Below are 21,263 nucleotides of genomic sequence, written 5' to 3' on the forward strand. Positions count from 1 at the left end.
ATCTGGCAATACATTATCAAGTATTTACTGTAAATAGTTGTAAACGCGAGTAGTGAAGGGGGGAACCATAGCACCAATAGGACCTAAGTGTTACATTTGGAAGTTGTTGCCCTTACCTCAAGAGGAATATATCATCGGGAAATTTAACATGGACTTCTATGTTGAAATATGGTCCCGGCACTTTGGACACATGACGGGAATTTAACATGCATCAGATTGGGCCTGTCTAGACTCAATGGGAATTGAGCATAAGGGATGTAGAGTGACAAGTGATTTGGCCTGTCTAGACTCAAGGGGACCTGAGCATAATGGATGTAGAGCGACAAGGGATTTGGCCTGTCTAGGCTCAAAGGGAATTGAGCATAAGGAATGTAGAGCGTCAAGTGATTTGGCCTGTCTAGGCTCAAGAGAAATTGGTGATGGGTTACGTCAATGTGCTGGACACTGGAAACAATGTTGCAAGTGGCTGACCACAATCGGGTGGAACAGTATAGCAAGGGCTGACCTGAATGTGCGTTACTTTAGGGACAAAATTAGAGACATAGACATAGAGACGTGGTTAGAGACAGGATTAGATACATAGAGACAAACATAATCACACACATACACACACACACACACACACACACATACCACACACGTATCTGCACTAACAGAAACAAATATACAAATAGATACACACTACGATGAGGCTCATAAGCAAAAATACACACACGTACGCACGCACACATGCTCACATAAACATACACATACAAACACAAACACTGTGTTTTGTTTAGTGACAAGTGTTTTCTGTTAAGGGAAAACGAAACACACATGCACACACAAACGTACGTGAACACACATTCGCACACAAAAACAAACACACACATAAACACACAACGCTATTTTTGTGTTTAGGGAAAAGTGTTTTCTCTTAAGGGAAAAAACAAACACACACACACAAAGGTCGACGCGCACACATTCACACAACAACTAATACATAGACACACACGTACAAACACGCAAACACTCCGAGCTTCCGCTGAACGAAAACAGGTACCTTGACTTTCATCTCTCTTTACTGGACGAAGCTGACATGTTGGAGACAAATGCCCAAGTACCTTACCGATATAGCAATCCTCCTAAGGACTTATACACTTTTCTAAGACTCATCACAAACCAGAAGAGTAAGGTTTGTTGACACTTTCGTCGGTGAATTATGCTTTGGTAAAACTCATAGCAAATCTTTAACCAGCTGGTCGATCTGTGTTGACTGTTCCATCTTCTTGACTTTCTGAGAATTGAATGAATATGGTAAAATCTCTAAGACACTAATATTATATAGTGATCTGCTGTGTGAGAAACCTAGTCAAAGGAAATGTTTGCAATCAAGATGAAATTCTTCCGGTGAGAAACTAGACGAAAGTAACAGGCAACATAACAACGTCTTGTCCAACACACACACACACAGAGAGAGAGAGAGAGAGAGAGAGAGAGAGAGAAGCTGAAGTGTTACCTCTAATCCATTCGAAGACGACATAAGTGAGCCAGAATCAATGTCCTCCACTTCTGTCACAAAACCAAGAGAGTCCTGATTTTTACTGTGACATTTGAGACAAGATCAAACGATGACACTTTTCTAAGGAGAGTGATGTGATGTGAATTTTTAACGTAGCTTTAACAATTTTTCAGTCATATCGCTACGATGTCTGCAGTGTGGCAGTTCATAGTGAGGTCTAGCACTGAGGCATCATGCCACAGACATGTATCATGATGTCCCACCCAGTCACATTATCCTGACACCAGGCCGACCAGTCCTAACACTGACCTCTTAATGCTAAGCACCAAGCGAGGCAGCTGTTAGTACCATTTTTGTAAGTCTTTGGTATGACTCGGACAGGTATCGAACCCACGACCTCCCGCATCCGAGGCGGACGCTCTAACCACTAGGCCACCGGAGCGGTTCTAAGGAGAGAGCAGACACCAAGCAACAATGACTATCCATGTCACACAACACTAATCAAAATGTGTTGGTAGAAGCCTGCAGTTGTGATCTTGATTATATGATAGTCTCATGTCTAACACCATTTGCATTATAGAGTGAGACAAAGAGACAGAGAGAGAAAGAAAAGGTGATAAATCTGATATCATAACAGAACCAAGAAGACCAGTTAAGAAAGAAATTCGTTTGGTACCTATTGAAGATTATTTTGTTCAATCTAGCATTCCCAAAGGTGACTTTCAGAAAAATTGAGAATGATTACATACTCCTACAGGATGAAATTAAATGGTTTATGTTAATGGTGCTATTTCTTTGTTCATTAAAGTTTTGTACAAACGATATATGTGTAAGTGAAAGCTAACACACAGACACACACACATGCGTACGCACAAACACACACAAGTGTTAGTGAATTGAGCCACAGTAAGTCTGGAGACTAGTGTTTTGAGAAATGGGCAGACATAATTTGCAATACAGAAAAACTGAAAGAATGTTAAAGAATCAAATGCAGAAAAGAAGCACTCCGTTTTCGGTTCTGTTATTTTATGCGGTATTATAGGACAAAGATAATGAAGACCATCATTCATTATATGTAAAAATTGTTTATTGTTTTCATTCATTTTATAAATTTCATAAAAAAGGCAGGGCGATATTTATTGTAGATTGACTGCTTAACATTTGCTGTATATTCAAAATTTAAGAGAATTCCATTGTTACATTCTTCTGAATTCAAGTTTTAGTTTTATAATTCAGATTTAATTTAACCATGGACATGGTTACACAGTACAGTGTCACTCCCGTCTTTCTTGAACAAGTCGTGTGTTTGTTTCCTTTCTGAAAAACGGTACATCTAATGCTAGAAAAAGAAATTTCGTGACACATTGCAGTGCCAAATATAAGGATACACCTAAGATACATGAAATATAAAAGCTCAAGTCAACTCAAATTTTATTTCGTCCAAATATTTACTGATTTAAAAATTTCAGGAGTGTAAGTTTTTGAGAAAAAAATTACATGACAAACGGAACAGTTCACATAATTATGGTGACTACTGATCACACTTTTGGAGAGGTATCTTCAAACGGGAAAATATACCATTAGGATTTCAATCAAAACTACTATGACGGAGAGAGAGAGAGAGAGAGAGAGAGAGAGAGAGAGAGAATGTTATTCCTAGTTTTAAAAATATCACGACCCTTAATTACTGAAAGAAAGGAGACTATCGTTTACATGTCGTACCTAAATGTTGCAGTAAGTGCGCTTTCATTGTTCAAATTTTATATTCATATTATATTCAACATATATAGCTATCCTACAATTTATTTTTTCAGACGATGTCTGTCAACAGAGTTCGTATTTTCCTCTTGGGACTAGCTATTGGATGTAGAATTTACACTGTGCAAGGTAAATGCACCATCAATTCCTTTCGTACAAAATCCACTGTTGTAAACTCATAGCTTAAAATGATGAATGGAATGCAATTAACCTACATTTGTTCAATAATATGTAGTAGTCATATAATTAGATTCACTAGATATTGTAAAAATGCGGGATTTTCGAGAGAATAAAAGGCATGGCGTTCGAATTTGTCAGCATTACGCAGATATCTATACTTACACAGGTCTCAATAATGGCTGAAGTGGCATCATGTGTCTTTAAGTCAATACATAAACAACGCCGATTATATGTACACTGGACGAATAAAATCAAACAGCTGATTACAAATAATAACCGATATACGCAGTACTAACGCTTCCGGAGAAGAAACAAACCAGTTCTAAACATAACATTGCAATGGCTTATATATCAAAACGTCTGATTTTCATGTGCTATGAGTAGTCGTTCACTATCAAAGACCGTTCCTTACCATCTAATTATTATATATATGCATGATGAAATTATGGTAGATTTTTACCGATGATATTAATGTACCCTACAAATTTAGAAATACACTGGAGGAAACGCTTTGAACAAACATGTCCATAACAGGTCAAAAACAAAATGTCATAATCTGTACTACTACGAAAATATACCTTCAGAGATGGATTCTAATATGGGACAACGCAAATTTACCGAAAGCAAAAGTCGCTTAGGACCCGTAGTAGTCAGTGCTATTAAAGGATCAGATATCTTGTTGCTATCAGGTCATATTACCTGACACCGCATCCTCGCATATGTATAATTATTAATGTACAAATGCCATTAAAAACAATCTCAACCTAATGTTTTCTTTGCAAAGTAGTAATCGACCTATACTTTGCTGCAAGCAGCAAACACACGACCTCTAACTGATGCTAGCGGAAGTTAATTATGCGCATGATTAATCTAAAACGCTTCACCAGAAAGAAAATACGCGTCTGTCTTCAAATACGGTTACCATGATAATCACAATCTGTACATCATCGAAGAGCCACGGCGCATCCCCACGAACTCAATTAACATTGTTCTCTGACGAGATACGGATTCGGTCAGGGCTTCTTTGGAATTGCCATGGATACTGATTTGTGACTTTTCTCCTAGACCTGCGGTATACCATTCGCTGTGACACAATCTTAGCTATCTGAGCTGTGATTGGACATGGTAACATTTTGCTATTCCTCCTCTGCCTCATCACTCAGACATATGACTCTTCCTATGATTTTGGTAGTTTTTCACTCTCAGGTTATACCAGGCATGGTTTCAGTTGATTCAAGTGAACAATCTGAGTTATCGTATGACCTTTTCTTGCGAGGTGATCTGTTGCCGCAGTTTTCTTCTTAACAATGCAAATTAAACCATGCTATCATCACTTCTCGTGAATGATGTATATTATGACGACTTGTCCAAGAAATTCGCCAACTACTCTGGTTGAAAATATTTGTCCATCTCCGACTTCACATAACGAGAAAAAACATCATTGAAATCTAGCAAATCGGGGTACGTAAATTCAAATAGCGTATACCCTAGAGACGTAGATTTAAATAGCATATACCCATGGGACATATTAAAATAGCATATACCCTAGGACGTAGATTCAAACATCATATACCCATGAGACGTAGACTCAAATAGCATATACCCTAGGGATGCAGATTCAATAGCTTATACCCTAGGAACGCAGATTCAAATATCATATACCCTAGGGACGTATATTCAAAAAGCACATACCCTAGGGACGTAGATTAAATTAGCATATACCCTAGGTTTGTTCCAGGATACCTTATTTTGAATCCGAATGTACTTAATCTTTAACACGATTGACAAATGTAGCTCTTATTTCAGGTTTTGGATGCGGCATTGCTAAAGAACCTATTGTCATTACTGGTGACACTACCTATTCAGTGAATTTTATGTGGGACTGTCCAATACTGTGGAATGAGTCTATACTAAGCATAATGTGGTTTAAGGACGAAATATGTATCGCCAGGGTCATGAATGGTACATTTACACCATGCGAGAGTTACAATGGTAGAGTTGAGCTATTTCAAAGATACGGAATATCAGTCCATCATATTTCAAGAAATGACTCGGGACACTACAGGGTTGTCATTCTTCTTAAGGACAGCCATCATCAATACTTACCATGTCAACCGACCTATCTACCTGGTAAGTAAAGCGATCGAAATTGTTGTTACGTAGTTATTAATTTTTTTTTTTAAATCATCCTTTCTTGACAAATTTGTGCCAAAGCTAACTTGCAATATATGTGTTGTATAGGTGATACAACGAGTTCAAACAATGTTCCAAACGCTGTTCAAATATGGACTTACGTAATGTATTCACGGATGAAATCAAATTAGTCTGCTAGTTAAGAGAGATTAGTACTATGTACGTGATATAGCTCTTAATTATCTCGGGCAATGAACACTAATATCTGGTACAAAACAAGAATGTTAAATATAACCATTTCCATCACAAGCCATACATGTCTTCTGATATTTAAATTGTTGTGAAAAAATAAATTTGTCTCAAAAATTTGAGATCAAACATTTTCATTTTTTTTCTTCTATCTTTGATGTTTGGTAATGTACAGATAAAATACACTAACATAATGGTGCACCCTGTTTGGAGAGACAGTTATGCCCTTTCTCGTAGATATATTGCACGCGTAGAGAAGAATTTAGACTCTGTAGTAATGGTTTTATATCTTGTTAAACATTTTTCCAGATTTAAGCATTTAAAATAATTTCATATACACTCATTGTTGTTACTGGACTTGATATTTTCGTCGTAGAAGACCCAACGCCAACCACAATGTATGTATGTATGTATGTGTGTGTGTCTATATATATATATATATATATATATATATATATATATATATATATATATATATATATATATATTCTTTTTCTTTTCACATGAAAGTTTTGCCGGAGCAACGCTTAGGATTTAAGGAAGGGACAGCTAAACAGTTTGCCATAGGTGAACAGTCTTCACAGTGTGACCAACAAAGGCCGAGTAAATTGGAAATAGGATTGATAAGTGGGTTTCTAACACTCATTGTTGTTACTGGACTTGGTGTACTTTTATGGTATTTTCGTCGTCGAAGACACAACGCCAACCACAGTGAAAATGAACTCCGTTCACCCGAACAAGCTCAAATGCTTTCAGCTCCAAAAGACATATAATATATAGATATATCGATATCTAGATAGACCGACAGATATATAGAATTATAGTCGTGTCTTTGTATAAACATAAGCATTATCGTACAGAACAAATACTATATACTTTTTTAATGTATTCCCTTCTGAGATTTGAATCCGTACCTGCGGCTATAGAAAGAATTGCCCCGCCGTTATATGCAAAGCCCACATCCCAACAATCATGTGCAAAAGCTGACAACAGGATGGGCTATAATTTATAGTATAAACACTCTTATACAGCAGATAACTGGATGATAACCCTTCAATCGATTCTCTCTCTTTCTGCACTTCAGATATAGCTATGTTTTGTACAACTAAATTAGCTATAGTACTGTATTGTTTCATTACCTGCGTGAACTACAATGTACCATACCTTAGATATAGATTCGACACATAAATCTATTGAAATTGGTTTGCTTGATAATCTATATGAGGTCTAACAATGTTATATTGCTGAACTTCAGTTTATTCTTATTTTTTAGCATGCACAAATTAACGCTGTTGGCAGGGCAACGGACGGAGAAAATTAGGACAAAATTCCGGGGCCCACAACCATCTGTTGGTGCACCACCGAAGAGAATAAAAGTGTTTCGTAAGAAGGCAGGGGACAGCTTTTATTCCACAAATTTAATTCCGCATTCCCCGCCTAGTATTCAAAATCCTACAAAATAAAATACACAAGTAAGATGAAAAAGGTCCATATTTGTGGACAGTTTTAATAAAACAAAACATAAAATTATTATTCACTTGACCAGAGAAGTCAATAGCAGCTCAGAGCAAAGAAGCGTATGCACACCAATCGCAAATTTGTACTTGCATTTTTCACACACTAAGGTCATTTCTGACATCATGTGATGCTCACAGTGCACACAAAAAAACGCCGTTTTCCTAGCTGATAATTTTGCAAATCAGTGTGTAATAAATAAGTTGATGCAGTTGAAATTAGTTGTCATCCAAGCCGTTCTTGAAATATTCTTCTTGCCTAAACCCTCGTGTTTACTTCTATGGAAGCCTAGCTCTTCTTTCTTGCCAACTATTCGTATTTCACTATCTGCATACTAGAGAGTAACTATCGAATGTGTACATGCCTCGCATCAATTACAAGAACAACGCTAGCCCGAAAAACTAGTTCACAAATATAGCCATATCTTTAATTAATAAACAGTAATAGCTGAAAAAGTAACACCATAGCTTTAAGTTAAGACATTCGACAGGGGCCGATATTCGAAACGGTACGTGCCTAGCATCAGTTTAAAGAACAACGCAAGGCCGAAACACTTGTTCACAAATATAGCCATATCTTTAATTAGTAAACAATAATAGCTGAAAAAGTCACGCCATATATTTAAGTTTATACGTTCGACAGGGGCCAATTTATGAAACTGTCCCATGCCACCCGAATCATAGGGGCCTACTGGAAAATTTGTCCTAGGGCCAACAAATCCTACTCTATTCATGCTGTTGGTATGAAACACTATGTTAGTAAACAGGTATAGCTTGAAGTTTCGATGACTCTTAACATTTCCAAAGCCTATTTATACCTCTCATTATAAGAAATATGCTTTCACATTTATATTTATCAATCTACTGTATATTAACATGGTGGGAAGAACGATTTGGATATACCTGTGTCTACCTGTTTCCTTTCGAAGCTAAAGATTAACTGTTTAACAGGTACGTGCCGAAGTCGTCACCTCATTTATACCTCAGTATTCATTTTCCATCACATAGTCTTCATCAAATAATTAAATTTACAGCAACAATATGTTTCCAATATGATGGGGAAAAACAACAGTCAGACAAAACGTAATATATGTGTGTTCGACATTCCGTTCTAGGAATCATGCTCTGGACAAATGTCCACATTTTTAAATAAAGAAACGAATCGTATTTTCGTACCTAAGACTTTATGAAATATTAATTAAAAAAAAGAAAAGAATATTCAAGTTTCCATAATGCCAAACGAAAGCAGAAAGGTCCATAGGTCGGCTTGATTCCTTATGTATTATGAATGTTCGGCCAGGACTGCAGTTATTGTCGATATTCGTTATTTAGTCAAACATGAGATACTGTAGACCCAAGATCTTTGTTGACACCCTTAAGTCCCGTCCCAGCATATATTGCTGGTTGCGGCTTTAGAGTGACACCCTTTTATATCATAATTGTGTATGGTGTATTTGTACCTTGTCCCTCCTAAGGTCTGTAGGTGTTTGTGTTATAAAACAATAATGTAAGATAAATTTTGAAGGGTTGATTTTTGTTTCATCCATCAAATTTCTATAGTCATAATTATCCCAAAGAAGCAAGTGGTGTACTATCCGCTAAATGTCCTGGCTGACATTCGGCAAAATTCTACCGGTAGCTTCGGATTTAGGGTCGTACTCTTCTCCCTATAGCTATTAAGCCTAGGGCTAATTTCCTCCCCTTTCCCTGTTATTTATTTGGAAGAAGTGACTTTGCCAGAGTCATTTGTCCTTTTGTCAATACTTTGTGGTGTTAGTTGTTGTTCTGTAGTAAATGTTATTGTTTAAGGACAGCTTAAATTGGTCAAATTTTCTAAGTTGTATTTTCTATCGGTAGATTGAGTACTATCTATCTATCTATCTATCTATCTATCTATCTATCTATATATATATATATATATATATATATATATATATATATATATATATATATATATATATATACGTTATCTCTCTGTGCTGGATATTATGTGCATCCATACTCAAATCATTGACGCTACCTATACAAATTTAAACTTCCTGTTTCCAGTGCATCACCACATAAAATTTATTTGTACCGAAGTTATGTTTTTTGTATTGGTTAAACGGCATATACAAGTGTACACCTGCTTTTTATAAACTCTAGTTCATAGTTTTTGTGCCTTCTTTTTTCCCGGTATGACGATGTTGTACACAACCTCCCCTGGTATATGTGTTGATTAAGACTTTCATCGCAGATCTCATTTAGGTAATATACAAATGTGGTTGATGACATACCGCAATAGAGTTTCTTAATGTTTTAAGATCTATGTACACCTTTTATCCGAGAAACATACATACACTATAATCTCAGTCTATTCCATCATCATATACCCTAGTGTACAGCAGGAACAAATACAGGGAGGACAAACGAAAACTGAATGTGTTATTTTAAAGATAATTTAGTTCAGTGTACTTTGCATGTTAGTTAAACGGCATATCAAAATATTAAAATCACATTTTCTTCTGTTACCTCTACTCCTATTCTGAACCAATCTGTCAATGCAAAAGATTTTACTTGATTCATGAATATACAGTATATTGTCTATGCATTTACCCGTATGATACGTATCTTCATTCATGAATATATAATATGTGTCTATGCATTTACCTGTAATCTTTGACAATTTAAGCATAAGTATAAGAAGAAGAAAAAATCGTCTATACTGATATAAATGTGAACAATAGGATTGAAAAAATAAATATGTAATAGTCCGTATCACAATACAGATACGTGACCGTCGTATATGAATTTATTAAAGATGGCATAAATGTTGTGAACGTGTTCTTTCCTTATATATACTGACTTGTTATCGGATTTCCACTTAAACCACTTGTGTTAATGCAAGCCCGACACTGTTCTCGTTTATTCCAAGAAAGCCGTAACTCTTCTCATTACGGATATATGCACATAATGCAGCTGTCATGACGAGTTTGTGTATCACTATAATGAGACATTACATTATATATATATATATATATATATATATATATATATATATATATATATATATATATATATATATATATATATATATGAGAGGCTTAGGCATATTGTAGTATTGTTTTCACCTTTATTGAAAATTTTATAATTTCATTTTAATAAAGCTGTATAGATATCCCTTCTCAAGCAATTTCGCTTCTCTGTTTAGATTTTCTTATCTGGCAATACATTATAGTATTTACTGTAAATATTTGAAACCGCTGTTTATCGTAGTACATTAAGCACAATGATGTCATAAGCACTTTCTTACGTCATTCAGATTTTGTTGTTAAGGCAAAGACTGGGACTGAAAAATTAGATATTAAATCCCTGTTAGTCAAAATGATCCTTTACAAGTACCTTGTTCAACACAATTACAATTTATTTAGTTGTTAAAGAAGACGTGTATGAAATTATCTCGATCTTTTTCCAAATGGAACAAAATTACTTATCAAATTACAGTGACCATTTTAGGGTTTAAATTTTGATTACGTCATGCATAATGTAGGAGGGGCCAAGTGGTCTAAAGCGCTCTCCGCTACGGATCACTGCCATCTCACCTCTGTCTGCGTGGGTTAGAGTCTAGGATTCGGCCAATGTGGGTATGTAAGAAAGCTTGCCAGTAGATTATCGTGGGTCGGTGGTTCTTCCCGGGGTTTTCCCGGGTTCTTCCTACACCATTAATACTGGCCGCCATACATAGCCTATCGTGTGCTGAAAAATGGCGCTAAACCCCACAACAACAACAACAAGAACAACAACAACAGCATAATGTAGGAGAAGCGGATAATAAAACTTGAAAGTGTAGAGTGCTGATTAGTTGGGCATTAGACTGGAAAGTTTAATTGAAACGAAATAACAGTTAAAAGAAACTTTTGAATGACTTTCTATTGTTATATAATATATCTAACTCTATTATTTACTAACTTCCAATGTATTTATCCCTACTTACCACGAACGAGCAGGCATGAAGGTCGACATGTATAACGTTAAATATAGAAAACAAAGAAAACCAACAAGGAAACCTTTATCCGCAAGCTAGGTACCTGGAATGTTCGGACCGTGCTGACTGGGTTCTCAAATGATCTTTAGACAATCTGCGATGTTCCAAAGCCTTCAGTCATCACATACGAACTTGCAAGACTCCAGGTCTACATCGCGTCGCTACAGGAGACACGACAACCAGATTCCGGGTCCCTCAGAGAAAAGAACTGCACGTTCTTCAGGCAAGGAAAGAACGCCGATGAAGCAGAGGGTTGGGTTTGTATTCAAGGTGAGGAACACTCTGCTAGGGACGATATAATCATTCCAACAAGGAAACGGAAGACTACTATCCCTCCATGTCACGACCGGTTCTGTCAACCTGGTCAGCGTTTACAAACGAACCCCCTGCCAAACGACACTACAGGCATACAGGTCTACCAGAAGCAACATGCAGAGGTTAGCAGGACAACGCGCCAATGAATACTGGCTTCAGCTCTGTGACTGCATCCAGTCAGCAGCAGATATCGGAAACATCAGAGGCATGTACGATGGCATACAGAAAGCAATGGGTTCCAAGAAGAAAATGATAGCACCACTGAAGTCTTCTGCAGGGTAAGCAGATGGAGCCTTGGGTCGAGTACTTCTATGAGCTGTACTTTAGAGGGAACCACGTGACCAGAAATACCCTCAACGCCATTGAAAACCTCCCTGTCATGGCCGAACAGGACTCGAAACAAAGTGTAGCAGACCTAAATAAGGCCTTATAGAAACTGTCCTTAGGTAAAGCGAAATAGAAGTATGGCATCCCAGCAGAAGTCATCAAGTGTGGATGAAGCAGGCCGCTCAAACACATGCACGAACTTCTCAGCCACTGCTGCGATGAGAGTGCAGTCCATCAGGACATGAGAGATGAAAACATCGTAACCCTGTTCAAGAACAAGGGCGAGAGAAGCGACTGAAATAACTATAAGGGCATATCCCTTCTCAATATCGCGGGTAAAGTCTTCGCACTCGTCATCATGAACAGACTGATGAAGCCTGCTGCCAGAGCATATCCAGAATCGCACTTCGAGGTACACGTAAAGAGATTCACAATCTACATGATCGTCTGTCAAGCAACTGCATGAGATATGCAAAGAAAAACACAGACCCCTCTCCCTGGCCTTTATAGACCACACCAAGGTGTTCGATCTGGTCAGCTGAGACGGACTCTTCACAGTCCTAGCTAAGATTGGATGCCCTCCAAAGCTGATATGCATGATTCAGTCCTTCCACGATGACACGAAAGAGACAGTGCAGTTTGGTGGCCCAACGTCCGGCCTCTTTGACATCCGCAGAGCAGTGCAACAGGGCTGCGTCCTTGCTCCATGCTTTACAGCATCTTCTTCGCTGTCCTGCTCAAGCACGCTTTTGGGACGTCCACATAAGGGATCTACCTGCACAAGTGATCGGACGGCAGACTGTTCAACCTGGCACGACTGAAGACAAAGAGCAAAGTGAGTGAAGCAACTATCAGGGACATGTTCTTCGCAGACGACGGTGTTCCGGCAACTCACACACAAGCTAGGCCTAATGTGCCGCTTTGCTAAAGCATGCGATTAGTTTTGGCTGACTATCAGCCTACAGAAAACAAACATGATGTCTCAGGGCGCGGACCCCCAACCATCATCATCAACAACTACGAACTTGAGGTAGTCAGTCAGTTAACGTGACTCGGCAAGACGATCACCTACAATCTCATGCTCGATGCTGAGCTTAACAAGCGGATTCAAAGGCATTAGCAACTCTCTCCAGGTTGTCGCAGAGAGTTTAAAACAACATCATGCTGATCCTGAATACTACGATATCCGTGTAGCGTACCAGCGTGCTAAGCACTCTCCTGTACACCAGTGAAACCTGGACTGTGGACACCTCACAAGAGAAAAGACTGAGCACCTTTCACATGCGATGCCTCCGGCGCATACTCGTGATCACTTGGAGCGATCGAGTAGCAAACAACAAGGTGATTGAACGTGCCAAGATTCCCAGTATGGTCACACTCCTCCGCCAACGTTGCATTAAATAGCTGGGCCTTGTACGTCGGATGGATGATGGACGGATCCCCAAAGACATTCTTTATTCGAAACTTGCATCTGGCAAAAGGTCATTCGGAATACTAAATCTCCGCTTCACTAATGTCTGCAATCGCGACATGGCAGCCCTTGACATCGATGTGAACACCTGGGAGGAGCTTGTTCTAGGCAGGTCCAGCATGCGACATGCTCTGATCAATGGTCTGAAAGTCGGCGAGGACAAGCTACGCTTGCTAGTCGATGAAAACCGATCGCAGAGGAAGAAGAATCAGCTATAAACCACACCAGACTCAACCAACCTTAAAATGAAGCAAGTGCATCAAGGACTGCCACTCCCGTGTTGGGCTACATAGCCACAGCAGACGCTGCACAATGACCAACCAGGAGACCTCTCATGGGCGCACTTTCATCGTCTCTCGTGGCTAGCGGATGTCAACATATATATAATGAAGTATAGTTTTCACCTTTATTGACAATTATCTAATCTGATGATAACATACCTGTATAGACATCTCTTCTCTTGATTAACTCCTGTCATTATTTCGTTTTCTTATATGGCAATACATTATGTTGTATTTACTGTAAATATTTGTAAACGCGAGTAGTGAATATAAGGACAAGGGATTGGGTCTCTCTAGATTCATTTGGAATTTAACTTAGGGAATGTAGAACGACAAGGGATTGTGTCTGTCTAGGTTCAATATAGGCGGTATAGCCTCACGGAGTCATATATTTTAAAAAGTGAATCGACACTATAGCCTCATGATTTATAGCCCTACGTAGACTTCTATGTTAAAATAGGGTCCCGGCACTTTGGACTCATAACGGGAATTTAACATGGAGCAGATTGGGCCTGTCTAGACTCAAGGTAAATTGAGCATAAGGGAGGTAGAACGACAAGTGATTTAGTCTGTCTAGACTCAAGGGGAACTGAGCATAAGGTATGTAGAGCGACAAGTGATTAGGCCTGTCGAGACTCCAGCGGAATTGGTAATGGGTTACGTCAATGTGCTGGACACTGGAAACAATGTTGCAAGTGGCAGACCTCAATCAGATGGAACAGTATGACAAGAGCTGACGTAAATGCACGTTAATCTAGTGACAAAACTAGAGACATATACATATTGACGTGGTTAGAGACAAGATTAGAGACATAGAGACATAAATAAACACTCACATACACACACATTCCACACACACAAACGTATCCTCACTAACCCTAACATAAATACAGATAGATACACACTACGAGGAGGCAAATAAACAAAACTACACACACGTACACACGCACGCATGCACACAAAAACAGATACATACAACACAAACACGGTGTTGTGTTTAGGGACAAGTGTTTTATGTTAAGGAAAAAAGAAACATACATGCACACACAAACGTACGAGCACATACATGCACACACAAAAACAAAGTCCACACATATAAACACACATACGCTATTTTTGTATTTAGGGAAAGTCTTTTCTCTTAAGGGAAGAACAAACAAATACACAAACGTAAGCTCACACACATTCACACAACAACAAATAGATACACACTTACAAACACGCAATAACTCAGAGCTTCAGCTGAACTAGGCATGACATCTTGTAGCTAATCATACTTAAGTTATTTATAGATTTGAGTTTGCCTAGTCTATGTGATCGCCTGGCTTTAATGTCCCTACAATGTCCATAAATCTGTATTTAAACTGTCCCTTTTATATGTCCTTAGTTTTGACTCTAAAGTGTCCCAAAAGTGTCGCTAAATAAACTAATTTTATTTTTCTATTTCTATGCCCCTATTTTTATCTATATAGAGTCCCTAAAGTGTCGCTAAGAAAGCTAATTTTATGTTTCTATCTATATGCCCCTATTTTTGTTTCTATAGTGTTCCTAAAGTGTCGCTAAGTAAGTTAATTTTATCTCCCTATTTCTATGCCCAAAGGTTTAGTTTTAGAATTCAGATTTAACCATGGGCATGGTTATACAGTGCAATGTGACTCGTGTCTTTCTTGAACAAGTCGTGCGTTTGTTTCCTTTCTTAAAAATGGTACATCTAATGCTAGAAAAGGAAATTTCGTGATACATTGCAGTGCCAAAAATAAGGATAAAGCTAAGATGCTTGAAATCTACAAGATCAAATCAACTCTAGATTTTATTTCATCCAAAGATTTACTAATTTACAATTTTTAGGGGTGTAAGTTTCTGAAAACAAAATTACATGACAACCGGAACAGTTCACATAATTATGGTGACTACTGATTACAGTTGTGGAGAGGTATCTTCAAACGGGAACATATACCATTAGGATTTCAAACAAATGTACCACGACGGAGAGAGAGAGAGAGCGAGACAGAGAGAGAGAGAGAATGTTATTCCTAGTTTTAAAAATATCACGACACTTAAATAGTGAAATAAAGAAGACTATCGTTTACATGTCTTACCTAAATGTTGCAGTAAGTGCGCTTTTATTGTTCAGATTTTATAATGAAATTATATACAACATATGTAGCTATCCTATAATTTATTTTTTTCAGACGATGGCTGTCAACAGAGTTTGTATTCTCCTCTTGGTAATAGCCAGTGGATGTGGAATTTACACTATGCAAGGTAAATGCACCATCAATTCCATTCATATGAAATCCACTGTTGTGAACTCATAGCTTAAAATGATGAATGGAATGCAATTAACCTATATTTGTTCAATAATCTTTAGTATTCATATAATTAGATTCACTAGATATTGTAAATATGCTGGCTTTTCGAAACCAAAAACATGACGCTCGAATTAGTTGCCACTACGCAGATATCTGCACTTACACAGGTCACACTAATGGCTGAAGTTGCATCATGTGTCTTTAAGTCAATACTTAAACCACGCCGATTATATGTACACTTCACGAATAAAATCAAACAGGTGATTACAAAAAATGACCGATATACGCAGTACTAACGCTTCCAGAGTAGAAACAAACCAGTTCTAAACATGACATTGCAATATCTTATATATCAAAGCGTCTGATTTTCGTGTGCTATGAGCAGTCTCTTCCTATCAAAAAACGTTCTTTACCATCTTATTATTTTATAAATGCATGATATAATCATGGTAGATTTTTACCGATGATATTATGGTACCCTACAAATTTCGAAACAACTGGAGGAAACGCTTTGAAGAAACGAGTCTATTACAGGTCAAAAACGCAGTGTCACAATCTTTACTACTACGAAAATATAATTAAAGAGATAGATTCTAGTATAGGACAACGCATTTCTACCGAAAGCAAAAGTCGCTCAGGACCCGTAGTGGTCAGCCCTATTAAAGGATCAGATATGTTGTCGCTATCAGGTCATATTATCTGACACCGCATCCTCGCATATGTATCATTACTAATGCCCAGATGCCATCTAAAACAATCTCAACCAAATGTTTTCTTTGATAATTAATAAAAAGTTGTAATCGAAATATACTTTGCTCCAAGCAGCAAACACACGACCTCTAACTGATGCAAGCGGGAGTTAATTATCGCATAATTAATCTAAACCGCTTCACCAGAAAGGAAATAAGCGTCTGTCTTCAAATACGATTACCGTAATCATCACAATCTGTACATCTCCGACTTCACATAACGAGAACAAAAATCATTAAAATCTAGCTAATCGGGGGACGTATATTGAAATAGCATATACCCTAGGAACGTAGATTCAAACAGAATATATCACAGGTTTTTCCAGTATACTTTATTTTGAATCCGAATGTATTTAGTCTTAAACATGATTGATAAATGCAGCTCTTATTTCGGGTTTTGAATGTAGCAGTGCTAAAGAACCTATCGTCATTACTGGTGACACTACACATTCAGTGAATTTTACGTGGGGCTTTACACTGATGATGAATGAGTCTATACAAGGCATAATGTGGTTAAAGGACGAAATATGCATCGCCAGGGTCATTTACACCATGCGAGAGTTACAAGGGTAGAGTTGAGCTATTTCAAACACTTGGGATATCAGTCCACAATATTTCAAAAAATGACTCGGGACACTACCATGTTGTTATTCTTCTTAACGGCAGCCTTCACGAATACGTTCCATGTACGCCGACCCATCTTCCTGGTGAGTAAAGTGATCGAAATTGATGTTACGTAGTTATTAAAAAAAGCTTCAAAAAACTGTATCCTTCTTTGACAAATTTGTGCCAAAACTAATTGCAATATTTGTGTTGTATATGTGATACAACGAGTTCCAACAGTGTTCCAAACGCTGTTCAAAACTGGACTTGAGTAACGTATGCACTGATGAAACCAAATTAGTCTGCTAGTTAAGAGAGATTAGTACTATGTACATGATATAGCTCTTAATTATCTCGGGCAATGAACACTAAAATCTGGTACAAAAAACATGAATGTTAAATATAATCATTTCTATCACAAGCCACATATGTCTTCTGATTTTAAATTGTTTTTGAAAAAATGCATTTCTCTCACAAATATGGAGACGAAACATTTTCATTTTTTTCTGTCTTTGATGTTTGGTAATGTACAGATTAAATACACTAACATAATGGTGCACCCTGTTTGGAGATACAGTTATACCCTTTCTAGTAGATATATTTCACGCGTAGGTAAGAATTTAGACTCTGTAGTAATGGTTTTATACCTCGTTAAACATTTTGCCAGATTTAAGCATTTCAAAAGTTATAATCATTACCGAAGTAAACTAGTTATATATATGAGTCTTGATGTCATAAAAAGGTCGAAATGTGATATAACCATATATATATATATATATATATATATATATATATATATATATATATATATATATATATATATATATATATTGTGTTATCATTTACATCTGGTGTCCTTAGTAGCTCTGAATTTATTTACGTAGGCTGCAAACTTGGTTGTTTGTTTTTAAATTTAGATTGCATGCAAACAAAATTTGTGATTCTATATCTGTGCCAAAATGTATTAAATGCTTTATTTATGTTTATGATGAATGATCTAGTGAAAACATGATCTCGACGCTGATCTGAATATTACAAAGACTCGAATGACAAAAGAATTTAAATGAATAGTATGTGAAACAAAAGTACTATATAAACCAATTTTGATGTATTTAAAACATGCAATCAAGAGAGGACTAAGGAATGCTTACAAATGTACACTTTGGCAGTCCTTAGTATGATTATTCATACTTAATAACATAATGAGATCTGATAAATCACTTGTGTCTGTAGTTTCAGAGAGTTGTTTCCATGCTTTCTTGTAGGGATGTATGTTAGTTGCATGTGGATGAATGGATGCATGGATCAATGGATGCATAGAGTCAAATTAAAGCTGGAAAACGTGTGTGCATAGCAACGTATGTAGGTTGGTAAATATTTCTAGCAATCTCGCCGTCGAGTTATTATCATTATTTGTTTGTCATCAATCTATTGAACGGTAAGTCTATCATTAATCGCGTTATACATAAATATAATCTGATCTAATGTAATGAAAAACCCAATATTTGAATAATTAAAATAAAAATATTTCGATGTATAGTAAATTGTATCATTATGGGCATATTAACCCTAATCCAGCTTCAAACGATAGTACTACAAAGATGAAAATTCTAAATCATGTTCTAAATGTAAAACATTTACTTAGAAGTGGCAGCAAGAATGAAACGGGGTCATACTTATAAAAAGACTCCGCTCTATCATTTCAATAGTATTTGGATAACATCTAATTACTAACCAAGCAAACGTCAGAATGTGGAATTATTTCGTTTTTAGTGTCAGACAGCTATCTGGATTTCTAATCATTTAATGCTGTACCATTAGGTTAAACACAAATGTATGATGTTCAACTGCTGTCACATGAATACTCAATAATGATATTGAATATTTCAATATACAAGAAGGATGTGCTAAGGAAATGACACCAACTCCTGAAGCACCTTGTACAATTACGCTTAAACACCTATATATTATATTAATTTGATACACTTTACAACACGATAATTATAAATGCCTTAATATTATTCAATGTTACGTAAAACCAAAACTAATATGCACAAGGGATCGACGAAACTTAATCAGCGATGTTTACTAACCGAGACAAAGAAGCATAACTTGGTTTCTGTTGTATTTTAGTAATTGCGTATGTACCTGAAGATAGACATAAACTTCTTATCAGTTGCCGCATTTTCAACAGTAAGTCATTAATGCAATTGTTTGTTTGCATCCATGTTTTCGGAAAACATTAGAAAAGCATATTGCTTAAAGAAATAAACATTTTATTCACATCATAAACCATGTTGTAATAATAGTTTCAAGTATATTGTGCTGGATGTTAAGTTAAAAGGAACTTCTATATGTTTTCTTAAAGTTTTTTTTTTTATAAATTTAAATAACTATGAGATAGATCAGAAAGTTTATAGTCTTTGCACTAATTACTTTTGTTTTATCGACTTTATGTCTCCTACTATCATTTAATCTATATATTTCTCAATTGTGCTTACATTACTTGCAATTACTTGTAATTATAAAAACTGCAAGGGAAACATATACATTGGCAATGTGGAATCAACGCTACAAATTCACGGTAAAATTTACAGAGCAAATAAAAATATTTGACATAATTTAATCGTTTGTGGGATGAATTCTCAATCTGAATCCTTAATTGCAATGACAACACTGGCTATGTGTTGAAAAAAATTACTAATAAGAAGAAAAATGTAACCAACGTAAACTAATGAATCTTAAAAATATTTTAATTACAATATGTAAATATTATTAAAAAGAGTATTACTGAACATCGATACGTTCAGGATGAAACCCTAGAGTACCGAATACCTCACAAGATTGAAACATTTCGTGGTTGAACTTAAAAATTCTCCAAATCTCTGGTAACCATTCTTTATGGAACATATTTGTTAATGTACTTACTTATGTTCAAAGTATATTGCAAAAAAAGCTGTTAATACGTAATGAAAAAGCTAAATACTCTTGCCTACATTTTGCAAGGGGAACATTATTTGACGAAGCATTTAATGGAGATTTTTGCTAGCGAATACCAAATAAAAATAACCCACAATTATTATTCTCCTTGCATAAGTTCTAACGGGATAATATAAGTGACAATTTAGAACAAAAACCTTAGTTGAATTTAGACAGGATTTTTATACCATTTTATCATTTACAATTAGTGGCATCCGTTAAATATTTTATCATATCAATATACACGAGTCTGCATCGATCTATACATACGTTCCCTTACAAATTAATTGTCAACTGTATATATATGTATAACACTTATCTTAGCAAGACATGCGACCCCCGTCTCGAAAACCGGAGTCTTTACTTTTGGGCAAAGCCCTGTGATGCTGATTAAAATGGCAATTATTCGACAGAGTGACCCTTGGATCATGGACACGACAATATTGTTCCCTAGATTGTAAATTTGCATTGTACACAGATGTCTGTTAAATTCATATAGCTGTACTATTGTACTTGTGTAAGGTGCAGCAGGTTCTATGTCATGGAAAAGTCGTCTTATAGTAAGTCCTGGACTGTGACAAAATATGCTTAATAATTTCCATGATAAAAGCTCGAGTTATTTAAGACAACGCTGAGTACAACTGAAAAATGCATATTTACACCTTCCCACCAGATCATTTAAGTCATGATACCCGCCTATAACTTACAATGATATAATGAATACACAACATATTATGCGCATGTTGCACCAAAATGTATCTATTTATTGTATCTATATATCTACATGTATACACCTACATATATTAATATATTGTGTCTATATATATACATGCATACGCCGACATATATCGATATATTGTGTCTATA

General features: G+C 36.5%; 1 protein-coding gene across 3 annotated transcripts in view; it reads left to right on the plus strand.

Annotated features, from left to right (window-relative positions):
- The window catches only part of LOC149792894 (uncharacterized), a 118,902-nt gene that overhangs the window by 20,392 nt on the left and 77,247 nt on the right, over positions 1-21,263 (plus strand). For 2 of the 3 annotated variants that reach the window (XM_089966706.1, XM_089966705.1), the window contains exons 2-4: positions 3,316-3,388; positions 5,246-5,569; positions 6,332-7,070. In XM_089966706.1, the coding sequence (XP_089822832.1) occupies positions 3,319-3,388; positions 5,246-5,569; positions 6,332-6,594 (657 nt within the window). In that variant the 5' untranslated portion in view covers positions 3,316-3,318 and the 3' untranslated portion in view covers positions 6,595-7,070. Of the gene's footprint in view, positions 1-3,315; positions 3,389-5,245; positions 5,570-6,331; positions 8,287-21,263 lie in introns of those variants that run through there. The other variant, XM_089966704.1, reaches the window with a different exon arrangement.

The sequence above is a fragment of the Sinohyriopsis cumingii genome, chromosome 8 (assembly GCF_028554795.1).
Source record: "Sinohyriopsis cumingii isolate HCF-2022 chromosome 8, ASM2855479v2, whole genome shotgun sequence".
Taxonomy (NCBI): Eukaryota; Metazoa; Mollusca; class Bivalvia; order Unionida; family Unionidae; genus Sinohyriopsis; species Sinohyriopsis cumingii.